Source organism: Panicum virgatum, chromosome 4N (assembly GCF_016808335.1).
Source record: "Panicum virgatum strain AP13 chromosome 4N, P.virgatum_v5, whole genome shotgun sequence".
In the NCBI taxonomy this organism is placed as follows: domain Eukaryota; kingdom Viridiplantae; phylum Streptophyta; class Magnoliopsida; order Poales; family Poaceae; genus Panicum; species Panicum virgatum.
The window spans coordinates 10,125,845-10,147,099 of NC_053148.1; the positions used below are offsets into that span (position 1 = coordinate 10,125,845).

General features: G+C 45.8%; 1 protein-coding gene and 1 pseudogene across 1 annotated transcript; both read left to right on the plus strand.

Annotated features, from left to right (window-relative positions):
- Positions 1-450: 450 nt before the first annotated feature.
- On the plus strand, positions 451-4,402 carry LOC120670935 (annotated as a pseudogene).
- Positions 4,403-10,229: 5,827 nt separating this feature from the next.
- LOC120670926 (probable peroxygenase 4) lies at positions 10,230-13,142 on the plus strand. Its single transcript, XM_039951123.1, has 6 exons — positions 10,230-10,476; positions 10,675-10,806; positions 10,953-11,038; positions 12,042-12,142; positions 12,604-12,729; positions 12,819-13,142. Exons 1-6 carry the CDS (start codon positions 10,452-10,454, stop codon positions 12,976-12,978), a joined length of 630 nt encoding a protein of 209 aa, XP_039807057.1. The 5' UTR covers positions 10,230-10,451; the 3' UTR covers positions 12,979-13,142.
- Positions 13,143-21,255: the final 8,113 nt, after the last annotated feature.

The following is a 21,255-nucleotide window of genomic DNA, read 5'->3' on the forward strand; positions in this document are numbered from 1 at the left end:
GCATATCCAAATTATTGAGACTATTGTGAGATTACTATTGAACAACCACACTTCGAACAAACACAACATAGTAAGGAGTACCGTGTTCTCACAACACTAGCCTTTTTATCCACCCCTCTAGTTCTTATTTTTATTTCTCATTGTCGACTAGCCTCAGCCCCAGCTAACTAGAATCTTCAAAATTACTGCACCGCAACCATTAACCAACAAGCATGCCATACCATCTCATTACAGTGGGTACACACATAAATTAGTTTCTTGAAAAAATGAGTCAGTTGAACTAGAAAGATTTGAGTTTAGTTGAGCTTATAAAAAAAAGAAACTTAGAAGAGAAATGGTTGTCACTGAACGCGGATTTCACGACAAAACCACACGATGACACGATCGATGTCCCTGCGTCCGGAGTCGAACGCCACCACCAGATCGCCACGTTCCGCCGCGCCGCGGCTAGTCGTCTCGCCCCTGGGCGCACGACACGATGTCGCGCCTCCGGCCTCGCTTCACGGCCGCGACGGCCCGCCGCCCATCGGCCATCGCCATCGGGGGGACGGGGAGGACGAAACGGACGATGGCGACAGGATAACGACTCGCCGCGCCCACGGCCCACCCCTCGCGGCCAAGTTAGCGCCTTTCCCCTCCACTCCACTCCACTCCACGCAGCCCCAAGCGCCACGGCGGCTCGGCCATGGCGTCCCCCTCCGCTCCGGCGCCCCAGTCCGACCGCGCCGCGCTCCTCAAGGCCTTCGACGAGGCCCGCACGGGCGTCCGCGGCCTCGTCGAGTCCGGCGTCTCCTCCGTCCCCGCGATCTTCGTGCACCCGGACCCCTACGCCTCCGCGCCCCTCGCGCCCCCGGGCGTCTCCATCCCCGTCGTCGACCTCTCCCTCCCCGGGCCCCTCGCCGCCGCCGCCGCCGCCGCCGCCCGCAGCTGGGGCTTCTTCCACCTCGTCAACTACCACCGGGCCCTCGGCGTCCCCGAGGAGTACCCCGCGCGGGCGCTCGCCGCCGTGCGCGCCTTCAACGAGCGCGCCGCGCACTACGGCCGCGCCATGCCCGGCGGGGTCTCCTACTCCTCCAACGTCGACCTGTTCCGGGCCCCCGCCGCAAGCTGGCGCGACACCATCCAGATATCGTTCGGGCCCCAGAGGGCCGACCCGGCGCGCATCCCGGCCGTCTGCCGCGACGAGGCCCTCGAGTGGGACGCGCACGCCACCGCCGTGGTGCGCGCCCTGCTGGGGCTCCTCTCCGAGGGGCTCGGGTTCGGGCCCACGAGGCTGGAGGAGGCTTCCTGCCTCGAGGGTAAGGTCATGGTCTGCCATTACTACCCGGTGTGCCCCCGAGCCCGAGCGCACCATGGGCGTCGTCCCACACACAGACCCCGGCGTGCTCACCGTCCTCGCGCAGGATTGTGTGGGTGGCCTGCAGGTGAAGCAAACCGATGACGACGGGGCGAGCTACTGGGTGGATGTGAAGCCTGTGCCCGGTGCACTTGTAATCAACGTTGGGGACCTCTTGCAGGTACAATCAGATTGTTGTTACTTTGAAAGTAGCCAATTAATCCAACCGCAACCCGTATGATCAGAATCAAGTCATATCTGAAGTATCTGAATTCAGTCTTCTGCCAATTCAGTTCAATCTGTACCATTGAGTAACTCTTTGTGGGCTCTAAGTACTTCAAATAAGTTCACTTCACATCACTTAAAAACACCAATGTTCTAAATACTTCAGTTCTTGACTTCTTGTACTGCTTTAAGCATTCAAATGGCAAAAGTACTCCATTGTTGGTTACACTTATGTCTTGACCAAATCATGGAAGTAAAATAGTTGTTACAGCCTTACATGTTGAATATTTGGAACATAATGCTCCATACTATGCAACTCTAGTATTACTTGGCCTGTTTAAATACTTGATATTTTGATTTCTGACAGAAACCATGTATAGAAATGCCGGTTAGCTTCCAAGCAAAAACTCATAACATGTTTGGTATTATGGTGAGAATATATAATAAAGCTGTAGACATAGGTCTTTGATTTGACCACAACTATGCATAGGTTACTCTTGTGTCTGTCATGCTGGCATGAGTTATACAAATAGAGAGGTCTCATACAAATATACCAATTCACACATCACAAGTTAGGATGGCATCATCTTATCTAACTACTCTTTTTCACCTTATCTTTTCATCAGATCATGTCTAATGATGAGTACAAGAGTGTCGACCATCGGGTTATTATGAATACACACAAAGAAGCTAGAGTTTCAATCGCAATATTTTTCACTCCTGGCAAGAGAGGGGACTCAGTTTTTTATGGACCATTACCAGAGCTGGTTTCTGCAGATAACCCACCAAAGTACAGGAATTTTACAGTGTCTGAGTTTCTGGGGGCCTTCTTTAGACGGGGCCTTTCCAGCAAAGCTCTAGTTGACCACTTCAATTTGTAATACTAGTCATTAGTCAATGTTTATTGTTTAATCTCAAATGGTTCAGATTTGTGTACGCGTGTGTGGTTGCTGATAATTTAAAGAAACTAGACAGGTTGGCGCGCGATGCGCGCCTGTACAAAAAAAATTATTTAAAATAATTAAAAGAAGAAACATTATATAGTGAAAAAAGTTGTATGAAAATTAAAATTCAATTATTTGGATGTGAATATTTGTTGGGATTTGTACGTTACATTAGAATGGTTCAAGGCTTTTGGTAATTTTTTAAATATGTATTAAAATTTATGATTAATAGTATTTGTGTGAGTGTAGTTGTGAACAGTATGTGGGTCATTGTAAATAGTACCGTGCGATTCGTGTTATGAATTATGAAAACCAATTATTAGAAGGAAATAGGTTTATTTATCTTAGATTAAACTGGTTCATAATTTTAATAACTCTTATAAATATATTTTTAGTTTACGGTTGTGAGGTGTGGGAAAAAATTAAAACGGTGTTGCATATGACTTTTTGTATATCAATTATTAGTATAAGAAAAGAGAAAAATAAAAAAAAATGAAGAAGGGTAATGTAGAAAGAGAAGGAAGCATTGAATTAAATTTAAAAATTACGTGGGTCCCACGTGGGTCCCACCTGAATAGTACGTGGGTCCCATGTGGGTCCCACCTAAATAGTACATGGGACCCGCATGGACAGTATGCGGGTCCCACGTGGGACCCGCGTGAACAGTGCGCGGGCCCACGTGGGACCCGCGTGAACAGTGCACAGGGCCCACGTGGGGCCAGAACTCACGGGAGGCCAGCAATTCTTGGCCCGATAGTATAGTACTCAATAATTCCAGGGGTTGGAAGTACTATGCTGTCTTCCATTTGAATTCTAGTGGATGCGTCAAATGGATGCTAGATTGTTTCCATGACGAGGTCATCATATTACCGACGCTGGCCATATATGCATGAAAAAAGCTTTGTTGGGCTGCATTTATCTGTACAAATTAGTTGAAATGGACAGAAACATGCACACAGGCATCATTGGAATCCTCACCTAACACTGAGATGGTGCAACTTGCTATCCTGAACTCCAAATGGAAGTGAGGCAGTGACCAGTGAGCTCTCAAGGATTGTAATTTTGCCTGTAAAAATTTGTTGTTTATTAGGCGGCATAGGTTATCTATTGAAATAATAACTGATTTGTTGCTTCTTCCTTCAAGTTCTGACATAGTTTTAGTAATATAATTCTCGAAAGGATCCATAATTTATTATGATTGTCAATCCCGTGAAGGAGTCAAAGGTAACTTTCGGTGCTCGTTTGTTGTTATATTGTTATAATTTTTATTCTCCATTTGGATTCAGCCAACTATATTTAACAAGGTTTTATTTTTCCAAGTTGATTCAAATGATAGTTGATATGGAAGCAGAATTCCAAAATGTGGATAGCTTTTTTTTATGGATGTATAGCTCATGTCCAGATTCCTTGGGATCAGTATCAGCCAGTTTTTCAGGTAAAATGCAATTTTTAGTGCCCTATTGAATTCAGCTGTGTACTCTAGTTTAATCTGTATTTCAATTATCTGAATTGCTTGCTCTCCATATAAGTTACTATGAGATATACCTGCTCAGGATTCAGGTTCTTGGTGCACGGAAGTGCTTTACCTGCTTGCATTGAAATATTAAGAAATTCATCAAAGAATTAGAGAAAAAAATAAAAACTACATTACAGATCCATTCCATATGCTGTTTGTGCTAGACAACAGCATTGAACCATTTTAGTTTTTGTACGTTTCTGTATAAAATTACTAGAAATTGGTGTATTTTGCAAAAACATGTGCTTCTCCTGTCCACGGGTTTAACAAATTTGATCATTGAATTTCGTAGTAATCTTTCTGCATCTAATTTCTTGTTATGCTTTTTTTTTTGCTTGGTAGTGTCTGATTATACATGCAAGAGTTACAAACCCGATGCGACAATGAATTAACATGCCAGAGTTTCTATTGTTTTTTCCCGTCTCTCTGGGATGAGAGAGGCCTCAAATATGGACCATTGCCCACATTGATTTCATTGGAAAACCCCGCAAAGCACATGAATTGTACTATGAGTTTTTGAGGACCTTGTTTGGCCGAGAACTTACCAGCATGCTGCAATTGAGCATTTTAGGTAATCGAATTATATGGTTGTTTAAAAGTAGCCACACAAATTGGAATTAGAATATGTGTGTCATTAGTCATTACAGTTACAGTGTCAATATTGTATTGTACTGCAAGGTAATCATTTTACCGCATAGAAATTAGGCTTGTTGATTCCTGTGTAATTTGGTATCCAAAGGTGGATACTAGTTCTTTTTGAATTATGCAATCATTGCTCGCCTCTGTCCAAATTTATTGGACCATGGAGTTCAGTGACCTAAAAGCTAGATGGTCCACCTGCAATGCCCCTTTCACTAATCAGCCAGCTTACTCTGTTCTCTATGGGCATGAATCACGTGATCTGTTGATTATTGTACAGTCAATCTGGTTTTGAATGGGATTTCCTGGTAATATTTCATATCTGTGTCCCTGACATTACATTTCATTTCAGTGTGCTTCTGCTGTCATATCTATGCCCTAACACTACGTGAGCTGAATATATATCCTGGTTTATGTTATCATATTTCTTCATTTTGTGGGGTTTCAACAGATCGATTCTTATCCGCTGTGCTGCGAACTTATGTTGACCATCTTCATGGCTAAATGGCTGCTAACAGGTCTCTGGCCTGAACCCAGGTTTGTCTAACAATTTTTATGACCATGGCAATATATCATTGGTTTCTGCAAATTGGATTGGCATGATTTTTTTTTGATAATAGGATTGGCATGATTAGGCGATGATTGATCATCAACTGCATTTACACTTGTTCCAACCACAGCCACCGTTAGGCCAGTCTTAATGAAATTTCAATGAAATTTCTTGGAGAGTTTCATAACATTAAGTTCTATACCACATCATCAATTTTGCTGACATAATGAAAAGGAGGAGAAAGTTTTAAATCAGTCTCAATGCATAGTTTCATTGCATGGTTAACTATAACAAAAACTAGATAACTGAGTCGGATGAGTTTCATGAGAATGAAACTCCTCTCACATCCCATGAACTTTTCCTTCTCTCATAAATTTCTTATCATATCAACAAAATTAAATACTCATAAAACTCCCATGAAACTTCTTAATGTATAGTTTCATGGCACAGCTAATAAAATTAAAAACTAGGTAACTGTGCTAGATGAATTTTATTATGATAAAACTTCTCTCACGTTTTATGAAACTCTCCGCAATAACGCAGGGAGCCTCCGCGCGCCGATGGTCGCCACCTGACTCACCTCCGAAGGTCCTCCGCCTGCCCCGATCCGATTTCCCCTCGGCTCGCCGGCTGCTGGCCCGCTCGGCTCCGACGCATCTCACCTCGGCTCCGCTCCAATCCATAGCAGAAGGACCCCTGCCGTGTGAGCTACGACTGCCTACTACTGACCTGGGCCTGCATCTGCCGCGATCCATCCCTGCATGCATGCCGAATTCCCCTATTTCCCGAATATGGGGGGCGCTTCCGGGGAGGCGGCAGCGGTCGCCGGCCGCGTGCGGGGAGGCTGCAGCGGTTGCCGGTCGCGTGCGGGGCATCGGCGTGGGGGGGGGGGGGGGGGGGTGGGGGTTGCGGCGGCCGGCAGCGGGCCTCGGGCGCGCGGCGGCCGGCGGCGGGGCTCGGGTACGCGGGCCGTCGCGGAGTCGGAGGCGAGGCCGGAGGGTGCCGGGGCTGGGATGCCATCACGAGGGCGGGGCCGCCGGTGGTAGTGGTCAGCGTCGAGGCCGCTCTTCTTCGGCTCCTCAAGCTCCTCGCTCGCCGCACGCCGCGAAGCCTCCCGCCGCCGCCAAGGATTGGAGTGTCAGCGCTCGATTGGAGAATAGGAGAAGAAGGGAGCGAGGAAGCGGAGCCGAGCGCTGGCTACTCTATTCATCGAGCCGAGGTCGCCGAGAGCGCCGCGCGGAAGCCGATCCCTCCAAGGGAGGTGAGCCGAAAGCGCAGAACCTTCGGATGCAAAGGTGAGGCAGGTGGCGACCATCGGGCGCAGGGCGCACGGCGCACGGAGGCTCCTGCGCCTGGGGCGCATCCATTTTATTTTCCCTTTCCCCTCGTAATGATCATGCCATTTCAGCAAATTTGCTGACGTGGCATGACATTTAATGGCTATAAACTTCCACTGAGACTGGCATTATAAGATGCGAGAAGAGTTTCATCCCTATGAAATTCAGCCGACATAGTTATATATTTTTTATCTTGATAACTATACTACGAAACTGTGCACTGTGACAACCACTTAAAAAGCGGGATCAGAAGTTCCAACGATCAAGGGTAGGTATCGGAACGTGTTTCTTTCTTTCTTTGGGGAACGTGTTAGTCATGCTATTCTCCGGTAAAAAGAATGACAACCTTGCTCTCTTTTTTTTTGATAAAAAATGGAAAAGTCAGTCTTGTTAAAATTCATACGATTAATACTATATCATTCCGAACAAAAGAGTATGTGACCGAGTCTATGGGTATGAAATGCCTACGGCAGTCGTTGCTACTCCAACTAGGAATTTAGGGTAGGATCAGAGGCTTTGTTGCTGAAGGTCAAATTCACATAACGAATAGCATAGTCAACCATCATAGGATATGACCATGCTCTTCCAAAAAAGCACAACATCGCAACTTGTATGTTTGACCATAGCTGACCGGCGTGTTCAGTCAAGGGGGAATATGCATACCCCGGCAGCACGTGAGGAACGGCGAGGTCATCGCATCAATCATCGTCATCATTCCCCGGTGCTGTATTAGCCATGCTTATAATGGCCGGATCATATATAAATTCCTATAATTTTTAAGAGAAGATGGTATACATTAATGATTTAGTCTACGTCTATATGTTTTAGATGGATTCAATGAAATAAATTTGGTATTGTAAATAATATTATTTTTTTTATAAATTTGCTCAATTTCAGTCAAGATTAATTTAGAATAAACTTAATACGATATGTAAATAAAAACAGATGTAGTACGTGTGGACTTTTAGTTTGCTATCTATGATGTGGTAAAAAACATACAACTGGTTGTAAGCTGTATTATTATAGCCATGCTTCAATTGAATGTTTTTTTTGCTGTCTTTGTACCTTCGTGCTGTCGTGGAACAGGAATAAAAACTTCTATGCAACAGAAAGGACCAATTGTTAGTGCCCTTTTTTTTAAACACGTGTTAGTGCCTTTTCTATACAAACCCTGCGCGCCTTGCTCGTTTCCGAAGCTGGCAGGCTGTCTTGGATCGCTTCAGAGTCAAACTCGAGCGAAGATGATGCGAGGGACCCAGTGTCATCCTGCTCGAACAAGAGAATGATGGAGTAACCCAATCGGCGTCAAGGCAAGCCGTGCCTGAATTAACTCCAGTGTCCCCCCCCCCCCCCACCCCCGGCAATACCGAAAATAATCCAACCACGACTATATATCTCTTATGTGACAAATCAAGAATCCATCGCCTAAAGTATTGTTTAGTTCCCAAAAAAATTTGCACAGTACTCGTCACATCGAATCTTCGGACACATGCATGGAGCATTAAATGCAGTTGAAAAAAATAACTAATTACAAAGTATAACTGATTAGCACGAGCTGAATATTTTAAATCTAATTAGTTAATAATTGGATATTATTTGTCAAGTAACAACGAAATGTGCGACAGTATCAAAACCCAAACTTTTTCACAAACTAAACACACCATAAGTTGCAATTTTGGCCCAAACGGCCCAACAAGTTCCTTCTTCCTCCTCGAGCTTGTGCTGCTTGCCGTCTTCCTCGCCATGGTTAGGGTTAGGGGCTTCGGGGTCGGGGTTGTCGCCGGTGGTGTTCACTGGGTGTAGAGGAAAAGCCTTTGGGCGGCGGCGGACAGGCAGTGGCAACGGGTCGTGAGCGTGGTGGCGAGATGACGGGATGGCACCGACCATGGGTGGTGGAGGACATCCATGGACGGGGTAGGCGGCGAGGGAGTGGTGCTTCTCGACGGAGCTGGTGGTGGTCGGTGGTGGCGGATTCGGCGGCGCGAGTCGCTGGAGCTGATGAGGACGGTGATGCCAAGGCGAGAACTTGATTTGGTAGGCTAGGGGTGGTAGCGGCTAAGATGGCAACGTGGGGGCAAGGAGTATGACGGTGTTTGGTTGGCGGCCTGTTTGGTGGGCCGACAGAGGTATTTCTTTAGGTGATAAATGCGGATTATATCACCTTCGGCGATATCTAACCACGCCTGTACCCGTACCCGCTCACTTGGTCCCACCAAGAAAACAACAACTGTCGGCATCTTGGGAGTCAGAACTTCCAAAAAATTTAAATGATGGTGGAAACTTTAAAACTTCGGGACATGAACACCTTCTTGATCCCTCACCGCCCCGATAACAAATTGGGTCAATATCTTGAAGTGATCTGCATGCAACGGCTCTACAGTGGGTGGGAATGTGCCCATGTGTGCACGGAAATCCCGTCAATTCATCATGTCAGTTGGGGAGTTTTATAACAGTCTGTGGCATATGCTTTGCTGTGACATCTCAAATGGCCTCGCAGGTGCGTTGTTCCAAGCTGTGATAACCACTTAAAAATTAGTTTTGCAGTGACAAGTCCTATTTAAAACCAGCTGCGTCCGGTTTGTGCTTGAATACGTGCTGGATTGTTTCCTCAAAACCGGAACTCAGATGTCACACGTGTTTATAAAAACGATCAGGTTAGAATCCCGTCAAGGTTTGTGTTAACGGACAGGAGACGAGCTAGCTGCTTGGATTTTATTTTCAAAAATTGATTTTGAGTAAAGTTCGTTCCAGTTTTTCTTTTTCTTTTTGTCTTAAAATCAATTGAAAGTGGGCGTAGCTGGAACTCTAGGCAAGAAAGGCCTTTGTTCGGATCTTAGGCCAAAGCAACAAGCAACCTATGAAGACTTGATCGGCGGTAGAGTGGATTGTAATTTGAGGGATCGTCTCGACCTAGCACGCTCAAGAACGCTCCGCACCGGATTACCGGAAGACTAGCTTGCACGCCTCAGACGCGATGGGCTCCTGAAGTTCAGGCTCCGCTGCTCCAGATCGGAGCAGGGCTTGGCGTGAAGGATGGAGGACTCGATCGCCGGGTGCTGCTTGACGCTCGGAAGGCAGTGCTGGTCGTGCCAGGCAGGCGTCGTTTGAGAAATCAAAGGCGATCCATGACAGGCGGCGACGCGACGATCGACGGCGACATTCTACAGGGTGGTCGGGTTGTTGCTGTCTCTTCGAGTTCGTGCGTCGCCTTTCGGCGGCAGCCGGAGTCTTGGGAGAGGCTGATTGACGCGCACGCGCGGACGGCAGCGCCGCGGCCACGGCCGCGCTCTCGCGCCGCGCCGCGCCGCGCCGCGCCGGGTCGGTGGTGGGCTGCACGCGTCTCGCCACCGCGCCCGTGCGGCCGCGTTCCCGTCGTCCCAGTAGCTAGCAGCGCGGGTGGCGCGGCCACTGTCTTTGGCCCTGCTCTCCCCTGCTCCACCAGCGGCCAGCTTGTGGTAGTGCGGTGTGCGGAGCTGCGCGACATTCTACAGGGTGCGCGCTTGCGTTGCGCGCCACGAAACTTCGGCCAGCCGGAGCAGCGCGCGCCGGCGGCGAACTGCTGCAACTTTGAAGATATATATAGATACATATATATAAATCTCGCATTTTGTTAAAGTTGGTTGCTTAGCCAGGCGCGCAACCGTGCCCGGGGCCGCGCGTACAAATAGCACCGGTGCCCCTCGCCCAACGCGCATCCACAACTCCACGAGCATCTGTCGGCTGGCCCTGCCGCAGTGCCCACCACCTCCAGCTAGCTCATTGGCATCCCCGCATCGTCCCTGCGGCCGGCCGCCGCGACATCAATTTCCTTCGCGAACCGATCGCCCCCCTCCCTCCACGCGAGCTACCTCCTCGCTGGTCCTCGTCGGCGACGACGACGAGAGAGATCACGCCTCGGCTCCCCATGGCCGCCGAACCTGCGGACACCGGTGAGTCTGTCCCGTCCAGCTCCCCCAAGAAGGAATTGAAGCGTTGGCAAGAGCGATAAGAAAAGAGAGAGGGAGTTACAAGTCGGGAAAAAACCACCGCGTTCTTAATTGCCGCGCGCGTCCTTCAGTTTGTGGCGCGAATTTAATCTGCTCCTGTAACCGTGTGCGTGCGTGCTCCTCTGTGTGCTGGACTACCAGGGAGCAGCAAGCCGGGTTCCTCTTCATCCATGGCGGACGTGTACAAGGGCGAGCTCACGCCGCTGCAGCGGCACGTCGCCTTCTTCGACCGCGACAAGGACGGCGTCATCTACCCCTCCGAGACATACGAAGGTTATTGTTTATTTGCTCCGTTTTATCCAAGAAAGATCATCTTCGTCTCCAGCGCGCCTAGCTAGATCTTTGGCCTTCTCATCATGGAATAAGCCGCCTTATTAGCTTCTCGACCTGTGTCCATGTCCATGCCACGCCTGCTGCAGGGTTCCGCGCGATCGGGGCCGGCGTGTCGCTCTCCGCCTTCAGCGCCCTCTTCATCAACGGCCTCCTTGGACCCAAGACTGTACCGGTGCGTGATCAATCTCTCCCTGGCCCCTTTTTCTCTCTCTGGGTCAGATGCTGGAATGGTTTCAGTTTGCTCTAGATTTTCTTTGTTCTGGCTATTGCTAAATGTGTAGCTATTCAGCAAAGCGAGCTTTTATCCATGTCAGGAAGAAACTGAAACCTTGTGGTGACGGTTAGTAGTGATCCTTTAGAAGTTACGGCATACGGCCAAACGTCTAAACCAGTTTTCGCATGAAGCGAGGATAGGGATTCTTGAGGTTCCTTCAGGTTTCGATCTTGCACAGCGTCAGCTTCTGGCAAAAGATGTTGGCTCCTGGATGCTCCTTCTGTTGTTCATAACTGAAGATGGCATCTAGGAAATTCTTAACATGTCCTACAATATACATTATGCACTAGCGCATTATATGATGATTATATACTACAATATTAAATTGGATATAGAGGTTGAGTTAATAATTTTTTTTTTAAAAATACAATATTAAAGAGTACGAAAACACATCGAAAAAAAAGAGTACGAAAACATAATCCAATACACGTGTATTTAGTTGCCAAAGTTTTTAATGATCTACTCCATTTCTAAAAACAACAACATAGATTAGTCAGGAGTCCTGAACAATGTGATATTACCAGATAATTATTCAGTGGGAGCAATAGTCCTAATTAACGTGGGGGTTGCATACATGCTAGTTGCCACCGCACGTTACAGCATGGAAAGATGCAATTAATGCACCCTTCTTTCTTTTCAGAAAGAAAGGGAAAGTCTAGGCTAGCATAATTGCATACATAAAGCTAAGGTCCATGTCTCATGGTCATGACATGCATACATATGAACCACTGCATTCCATTATGAACACTCAACCGCGTAGAGCTACACCTTTTCAGTTATATTTTCAAACAAACTACTCTGAAGCCGTGTCAAATGAACAAAAGTAAGTGCGAATCGATTCAGGTGTGATCACCTCTTTTTATTTTTCTGTTGCTGATTGTTGGTTCCCATGTTAATTCAGGAGAACGAGAAGGCTCCAGCGTTCAAGCTCCCCATTTACGTGAAGAACATCCACAAGGGCAAGCATGGTAGCGATTCGGGTGTGTACGATGCCAACGGAAGGTATCCAATTCAAATTTCCATCTGTCACCATCACCATGTAAAAAATTCAGGGTTCATACAGGTCGTCGCATGTCAGCAGGTTTGGTCAGAGCTAATCACTTGCCATTGTACTTTACTGAATCAAGACAAGTTTGGCCAAATAAACAATAGCCACCGAGATGCATAGAGTATTAAGAGACATATGAATGAATGGCTTAACAATTGATAGTGCCAGTTCTCTTATGCCAGATGACTTGGCAACTAGTGACAAGTGGCACTACCCAACTCTGACTAAAGAAAAACAAACAAAGGCACTAATGCAGAGATAATGAGGAATCTGATGCATTTGACTTCACTGTAATTTATCATTACAAAAAGGATCTCTCATAATTGTCTACAGAGTTTCAAAAAAAAATCCCAGTTCAAGTCTTTTCAGCTACTGTATAAACAATTGCTAATCATCATGGTATCTGAACCTCCAGGTTCGTTCCTGAAAAGTTTGAGGAGATCTTCAAGAAGCATGCCCACACTAGGCCTGATGCTTTGACAGGAAAAGAGCTGCAGGAGCTGCTAAAAGCAAACAGGGAGCCCAAAGACTTCAAAGGATGGTAAGTTCTCTTCAAGAGTTGAGAATAATATGGTGCAAATGTAAAGTAATGTTCCTTTGAGCCCAGTATTTTTATGCAAAATACCACAGGCTGGGTGGTTTCACGGAGTGGAAGGTGCTCTACTCCCTCTGCAAAGACGAAAAGGGGTTCCTTCACAAGGACACGGTCAGGGCAGTCTATGATGGCAGCCTATTTGAAAGATTGGAGAAGGAAAGGAAGTTTAAGGAGTCTACTAAGAAGAAATGTTAAGAACATCATAAAGCTAGTGTGAATGAATTTGTAAATTATATTATGGCGTGTGTGGATCAGTAATTTTATATCCTAGTTTGTCAATTCATCTTTTATATATGTAACAAGAGCCTGTCCACTCCTCTAAATATATTGAAAGTACTTTGTGGATCATGGTAGGTGAACTGTGAATTGTGCCTCCATTATTTTACTTTATGCTCTACTTATTCTTTGGAGTTGTTTTTACTTTCTTTTTGGTGTGATGAGCCAGTTATTTCATACAATTCAATGTGTTATTAAGGCCAAATGTCTCGAATTCAAAAATCCTAGTTGGCGCGCAATTTGAAAAAAAATATCTGCCCACTCCTATTCCATATCTGACTTTTGGCCTGTCTGAATTTGTTACTCAGTATAAGGCTCAATAGTTACCACTCTTTCTGTATCATGTAGTAAGGTATGTTTTGATTTGAGAAAAGTCAAACCGCGCAAGTTTTGACCAACAGTTAGTCAAGTTTTATGCATGTTAAAAAAAGAGAATTTTTACAATGATTGAAAAAAATAAGAGCCGTCCATCTGACAGAATCGTATGGTGGTCAAGATAGAAAGTACCTAAAAGTACCTAGATTAAAGAACCTGGTGGTACAAAAATATGGGACTAAGTACCAAAAAGTGGGACTGAATACTAATTTAGTTTAATTTTTGTAAATACTTTCCATTGATCAACGGCCAGAAAAAAAATTCATAATAAAAATATCTGAAAGTACCCATTGATACTTTACAATCATCGTAACAAAACTCTAAAAAGAAATATGGAGAAATATGAGTTCAAAGTACTTTTAGTTAAGAAGGTGATGATTTTGCAGCAATCTAGAAAATTAAAGATTACAAGAGAAATCAAAGGTTAGAAATGTACTTTGGAGTCTTTTCCTCTACCAAGTATACCCTTCAGGCCTTATTCAGTTAATCCCCTCGACAAAGGGATTGAGGGGGATCTAAAGTGATTGAGGGAGATTTTGACTTGTTGGGAATTTAATCCCTCCCAACCTCATCTAATCATCTTCAGTTCCCTTGCAACCGAACAATGCCTCAAGGATGAAAACGAATGACAGGCGTGGGCTGGAGTCAGTCTGTTGAAACATTGGAGTGGATCGATTCAGGCCGCATGCTCCTATACTGCTCCTATATTAGTTGACAAATGAAGTAACGACTGCAAAAGTAGCAAGAAAAGTTCCTGGTGATAAGACAAAAGAAGGCATGCGTATTCTTTTGAAAAAGAGAAAGGGGACAATCAGACTTGCGCTGTACGAGTAGTTCATTTGTAAAGACCGGCTGTATGCCTGTATCAACATGAATGTCTTAGTCCACAGTTGTTTCTAGCCACTGCATGTATTACACCCCCTCCATTTGCAGTTGCATTTGAAATTATTACAGCGGGTGGACGCCCCGACAAAATCACATGAAGATGGTCAGGAGATGCAAATTCTTAGCTTGGACACTAATCCAGAACGAAGAGGTCACTGCCGCATTCCTTCCCCTCCCTCCAAGGCTAGCTACGGGCTGTATCTCTCTACGGCGCGGCCGGCTTTCCTGTCTCTTAGTCGATCGTCTTCATCAACGGCGGGCTTGGACCCAAGACCATACCGGTACCTAATTAATCTCTCCCCAAAGTTCCAATCAGTTGAAATACGAATGAATCTTGCATTGGTAGCAGCATGCTGTTTTCATCGGTAGCATTTTAGTTTCATTACACGAACTTGGCAGAATTAGAAATATTTTGTACGTACAGTGGTCAGCTATCGCGTTTACAAGTTCTGACTTACGACCAAACATCCCAACTGTTTTTTTTGGGTGGGGGGTGGGGGGGGGGGGGGGGCAAGCAAGTGGGTGTTTAGTTTCCAAAAAATTTTCTACAGTACCTATCACATCAAATCTTCAAACATATGCATGAAGCATTAAATGCACTTGAAAAAATAACTAATTACATAGTTTAACGTTTAACTAATTAGAACGAGATGAATTTTTTAAGCCTAATTAATCCATGATTGGACATTAATTACCAAATAACAACGAAATATGCTACAGTACCCAACCCCCAAACTTTTTCACCAACAAAACACCCACCAAGTCTTGGGGTTGTTGTATGCCTGTACGTTGCTTCCTTTGTTTCCCTCCGGCACATCTTCAGCTTCAGTTGGTGAAATGATGATGGTTTTTGAGCCTCCTAAGTTCAAACCAAAAGATGCCCTTCAGAGTATCCACATGACCTCCAAGTCTCTGACATACATCCCGGACCACTACTATATCTTATTGCATCTCCAAGATGTTGGTGATATGCCCAAGAGGCAATCATAATAATATGGATTAAAGGCCCATATGGATATGATCCATGAGCGATTAGGGTTACTAATGGGCCTACATGGTCGATGGCCCATTAGCGCGCTCTATATATATGTGGGATGGGGCTAGGGGTGCCCACACCCTTGCCGCGCCTCAAACCCTAGCCGCCCTCCCTCCTCTTTGCCGCCGCTCTCCCAGCCTTGCGCGCAGTGCTAGCACATCTGTGCATGACGTTTCTTCTCCCACACGTGTGGACTCCGTGGAGGTGCTGCTACTATTGCGGTGTTGATCGGCAAGGAGGAGACGATTCGTTCGTGACGTGATCGACTACTTCCTCTACCTCGACATGCGACTACGTTGGACGAGTCTACTTCAACGCATCTTCAGCTGCGCTGCGCGTCAAGGGGTAACGATCCATGATCATCCGCTTACATGAGATCCTTGGTGAACATGGTAGAATTAGGAATTCTTGCCAGCGTAGTGTTCTCGTTTCCCAACAGTGGTATCAGAGCGATCATATTTAGCTTTTGGTCTGGATGTGCATATAGAGATATGCTTTGTTTAGGGGTTTGCAATCTATTCATATGAGATGTATAGATTGATGCACGGTGTGGGATTGGTACGAGTTGATTGCATCACGATGACTGTAGATTGGTTCGTTTTCTTTCTCTATTATGCGCACGACTTGCCCATACCGGCTGGAATCACCATCTGGGCTAACTGTGCAAATGAGAAGAGATTGAGCCGACATATTTGACTCGTGTGGTGCGGCCTTCTCCGATGTACCTATCGCGATAGTCAATGTGATTGACTAGTGAAAATAAGGAACATTGTGAATGCCCCAGATAGGTTTGATTGGATCAATCCGATGAGATTTTCATAGAGATTGGATCAATGCCCCAGGCCGTTGCAGTCTGTTGATAGCAGCTTTTCATACCCCTACGGTAGAATACGTTCTACGCTTAACTTGTTTTTGCAGGGTATAATGTGAATGGTATGGCCTCAATATTATGTGATGATCTATGTGTAATGAATTTTTTGGCCTGTGTGTCACCTATTAACACAACCGGGTTGAGGTTGTCTCATTTTTGTATAACGGCCTGCGAGTCGACATGTGATGCTTGTTCTTCTCATGTAATTTACTTTACTAGCTATTAGATGTATTAGCCTAGTAATCTTTCATGGAGGCCTCAAGCATGGTGGCGACGCTGATCACCACAAGACAGGAGGCATGTCGATGGAGATCACGGTGGAACCATGGCGATGGAAACCACTATGATTCCAAAGGCCATACTATTCACTAATATAATTTGATTATATGCCTGTGATGTTTATTTTCCTGTCATACTATTCTTTCATGTTATACTTGTGGTGGATGTATCTTCATGATAGAGTAGCTTCCCTCAGAATAGTTGAGTTCTGTCGATGCTCTTTCCAATAGTTGCACCATTAAATCATTGATTGTTGCGTGATAGGTTTACCAAAGTAAAGTGCCTTCGACTAACATTGTAAATAGGATGAATGTCGGACATTTACATGCATAATATTGGTTTACTCAACAAAGCCATCAAAACAATTTTGAGCTTTTGAGCATGGAGTTGGGAGCTGGGGCATTGGATGCCACCCAACTAACAAGGGTCACATAGTGATTTGATCAGCAAGGTGTTGCTTACCTATGTCACTAGTTTTCTAGCAGTGATGCCAAAGCTCACTAGAACTTTAGTGAATGTGGATCTTGTACCCCTCCCCTATGTTTCGTTAAAGGGAAGACGATACCGATATAGTGGGAGCATCTTTTATTAAACTTGTTAATAGAAGATTCTACATAAACCTAGTGTTAAAACCTTGTTTTCTTTTGTAGATCATGTCTGCTAGTAACAATTCCGCTTTCAGTTTGCGATCTGTTCTTGACAAAGAAAAGTTGAATGGAACAAACTTTATTGATTGGTACCGCAACTTGAGAATTGTTCTCAGGCAAGATAAAAAGGAGTATGTTCTTGAGCAGCCATACCCTAACGATCTCCCTGATAATGCCACTAATGCCGATCACATTGCTTATGAGAAGCACTGCGATGATGCAGTCAACGTGAGCTGTCTCATGCTTGCTACCATGTCACCCGATCTGCAGAAGCAGTATGAGCATACGGATGCTTACAATATGATTGGAGGGTTGCGTGAAATGTTTGAGAACCAAGCTAGGGTTGAGAGGTACAACATCTCAAAATCCTTGTTCTCGTGCAAGCTAGCAGAAGATAGCCCGGTTAGTCCTCATGTGATCAAAATGATTGGTTACATTAAGACTTTGGACAGACTTGGCTCTGAGCTCCATGATGATCTTGCTGTTGACGTCATTCTCCAGTTGCTCCCGCCGAGCTACGAGCCCTCCATTATGAATTTTCAAATGAATGGTATGGAGAAATCGTTGTTTGAATTGCATTGCATGCTTAAAACTGTAGAAGAAAGCATCAAGAAAAGTACCAATCATGTGATGGTGGTACAAAAGGAGAATAGAAAGAGGAAGCATTGGACGCCTCCCAAAGGCAAAGGCAAGGAAAAGGTTTCCTCTGGGCCCGAGAGCTCTAAGCCTAAGGCCAAATCTGGCCCTTCTCCCAATGATGAATGCTTCCACTGCAAGGGCAAGGGACACTGGTCTAGAAACTGCAAGAAGTACTTGGAGGATCTGAAGAAGAAGAAGGGAAGTGAGACTTCCGCTTCAGGTATAAATTTTATAGAAATTAATATTGCTTTATCTGCCAGTAATGATTGGGTATTTGATACCGGATCGATGATTCACACTTGAAAATCGTTGCAGGGTCTAAGTGATGCTAGAAGGTTTGCAAAAGGCGAGTTGGACGTTCGTGTCAGCAATGGCGCAAAGGTTGCTGTCTTGGCGGTCGGCACTTATCACTTGTCATTACTCTCGGGACTAGTTTTGGAATTAAATAATTATTATTGCATTCCTGTTTTGAGCAAAAACATTATTTTGTCTTCATGTTTGGAACAAGTTGATGGTTATAAATTTGTAATAGAGAACAAATGTTGTTCAATTTATTACAATAATATTTTCTATGCTCATTGCCCATTGGTGAATGGATTGTACGTTCTTGATCTTGAGTATAAATATGTCTGTAACATTGATACTAAGAGGCTTCGATCAAATGATTTGAATCCCACATTAATTTGGCATTGTCGCTTAGGTCATATAAATGAGAAGCGCATAGAACAACTCCATAAAGATGGCTTGTTAAGCTCATTTGATTTTGAATCATTTTACACGTGCGAGTCTTGTTTGCTTGGGAAGATGACTAAATCACCTTTTGCTGGTCAAAGTGAGAGGACGAGTGACTTGTTGGGACTTGTGCATACTGATGTGTGAGGACCAATGAGCTCAACTGCCAGAGGTGGTTTTCAGTACTTCATTACTTTTACTGATGACTTTAGTAGATATGGATATGTCTACTTAATGAGGAACAAGTCTGAATCATTTGAAAAATTCAAAGAATTTCAGAATGAAGTACAGAATCAATTAGGCAAGACAATTAAATTTCTGCGATCTGATCATGGAGGTGAATATTTGAGCCATGAATTTGGTGATCATTTGAAGCAGTGTGGAATTGTTCCACAACTGACTCCACCTAGAACACCTCAGTGGAATGGGGTGTCTGAACGGAGGAATCTAATGTCAGACCCAGGGCAGCGGGACTGCTTATAGGCATAGAATGTTCTAAAGTAATGGATAGCGCATGGATGTACCTTACCTCTTTTGTAACTACCCGAATAGGTGTAGAACTAGCTGCAATACAAGGAAACTACTCGACCGGGTTGTAGTAGGACTCCAACAGTGCTCGGCTAGGACTTTCCATGTAACCCTGTCCCACCAGAATATATAAGGGCGGAAAGGGATCCCCTCAAAAGACATCAACACCTATGGCAATATAAGCAACCACATAGGACGTAGGGTATTACGCACCTCGTGGCCCGAACCTGTCTAAATCCTTGTGTTCCTTGCACCATCGAGTTCCGGAGCTAGTCGATCCCTTGCCTACAATCCTATTGCTAAGGGTATCCCTGAGCAGGCTTGCCGGCTAAACACCGATAGCTGGCGCGCTAGGTAGGGGATTCGGCGAGTTCATCGGCAAATTTGATGGCCACTTTCGCTTCCAGCATCTTGGCGCTTCCTCAAGGCGCCACCTTCGTCTTTGGCTCATGGGTCTGCGTCGCCAATGGTTTAGGCGGCTTTGACAGCCACCTAGCCAACTCCATCGAGCCAGAGGCGATCTCATCGGAAAGCCGCAACGCCATCACCTGATCAGAGGATCACAGCGACATGCTGCTATCGAGCAGAAACTCGACGACGACTCGAGTTCCACTCGGACACATATTGATTTCAGCCCAAGTCCCACTCGAGTTGAGACTCTCCACGCTCGACCTATCTTCGGGTTGTGCAATGCATCATCTGCTTATCAGCGGATGATCAAATCCATCTACTCTTCATATGAAGCTAGCTTGGATCAAACCACATACGCCGAGAACTCTTCCACCACCGCTAGCCGAGAGGCACCCGTTTTCGACGTATACTCAGATTCAGATGAGTCACCCCATGACAATTTGAATCTCATCATTGATGCATTAGCAAAGCTCCACATCGAGCCCTGCCGCGGCTACTCGCTTACAGGACTACTCGATAGCCTTCGAGAAGTCGCTAGCATCGATGACTTACCGTATCAACACGGTACCCCCCCTCACACCCATACGGGAAACTGGATCCGGAGGAACTGAACTAGCCGATTATGGATCGGACGTTGAGAGCTACACCCCAGAGCGTCAAGTCTCCATTATCATCCCCAATCGACAAGACGCTGGCGCCCCCAGTCAGCATGATCCCAATGAAACTCCATATAAGATCTAGGGGAATGATCTGACCATAAATGCCCCACAAGATGAGGACGAAGCTACTCGAACAGCTCGCAGAACAAGGAATCAGCGCAGGGAAGAGCGCAGGACCCGAGCCACGGAACGCGCTCGCATTGACCCGCATGACCTCAATCGAGAGTTTGACAACATAGCAGATCCTATCTTCAACACTCCCATTGCTGCAATGACAGAAGATACCATGCGCCTCATGCAGCTGCCACGAAATCTACAGACGGAGCGCATAATCCAACTCACCCGCAACACTGTCGAACTACTCGAGCGACAAAATCCTTTGTCCTCACTCCATGGCACTCGATCCAGGGCTACTGCTTCAGCAGCCCCACAAGCAAGTCGCACTTCGGGAGGCAATCACCGTCAACAACCAAACCAGAGAAATCAAGAGGAGCAAGAAGTCACTAGTGGCCAGCGGACTAGGGGTGGACAACCCGCAGCTAACCAAGCTCCAAGACTTCAGTAGAACCGCAACAATAACCGCGACCACAACCATGAAGAAGTAGCCAATTCCGGGATGGACGCACGAGAGATCATCAACGCAAGATGCCAAGCGCATCTTGCAGACAATTCCGACCGGTTCCCAGCCCTCAGTAGCGTCTTCGACAACGTCCAGTACCCAAAGGATTTCAAACCTACCAACATCCAAAAGTACGATGGTAAGCAAGATCCTACTCAATGGTTACAATTATACTCGACCGCCATTAATGTTGCAGGAGGAGACACCTGTACCAAGGTCCTCTACTTCCCGATGGCCCTAGAACCCGCGCCACTCACCTAGCTTGAGAGCTTAAAGCATGAGTCCATACACTCATGGGAGGATCTCAAGAAAGCCTTCATCGACAACTTCCAGGGGTCTCTACATCGAGTAGCTAGTCGACATGCTCTTGCAATGTGCAAGCAAGAGCAAGGCGAAACCCTCAGATCCTACGTCAAGCGCTTCTTCGACACAAGGGAAACCATTGCCAACATCTATGATGAGGACGTCATCCACTACTTCCACGACGGAATCACCACCCAATCACTTTACCGTGA

What these genes read in the sequence shown, in the direction of transcription:
- LOC120670926 (XM_039951123.1), top strand. Translation starts at nt 10,452, where the DNA reads ATGGCCGCCGAACCTGCGGACACCG. An exon ending in CGCCGAACCTGCGGACACCG is followed by an intron (nt 10,477 to 10,674) that starts GTGAGTCTGTCC and finishes CTGGACTACCAG; the next exon opens with GGAGCAGCAAGCCGGGTTCC. An exon ending in CCCCTCCGAGACATACGAAG is followed by an intron (nt 10,807 to 10,952) that starts GTTATTGTTTAT and finishes CGCCTGCTGCAG; the next exon opens with GGTTCCGCGCGATCGGGGCC.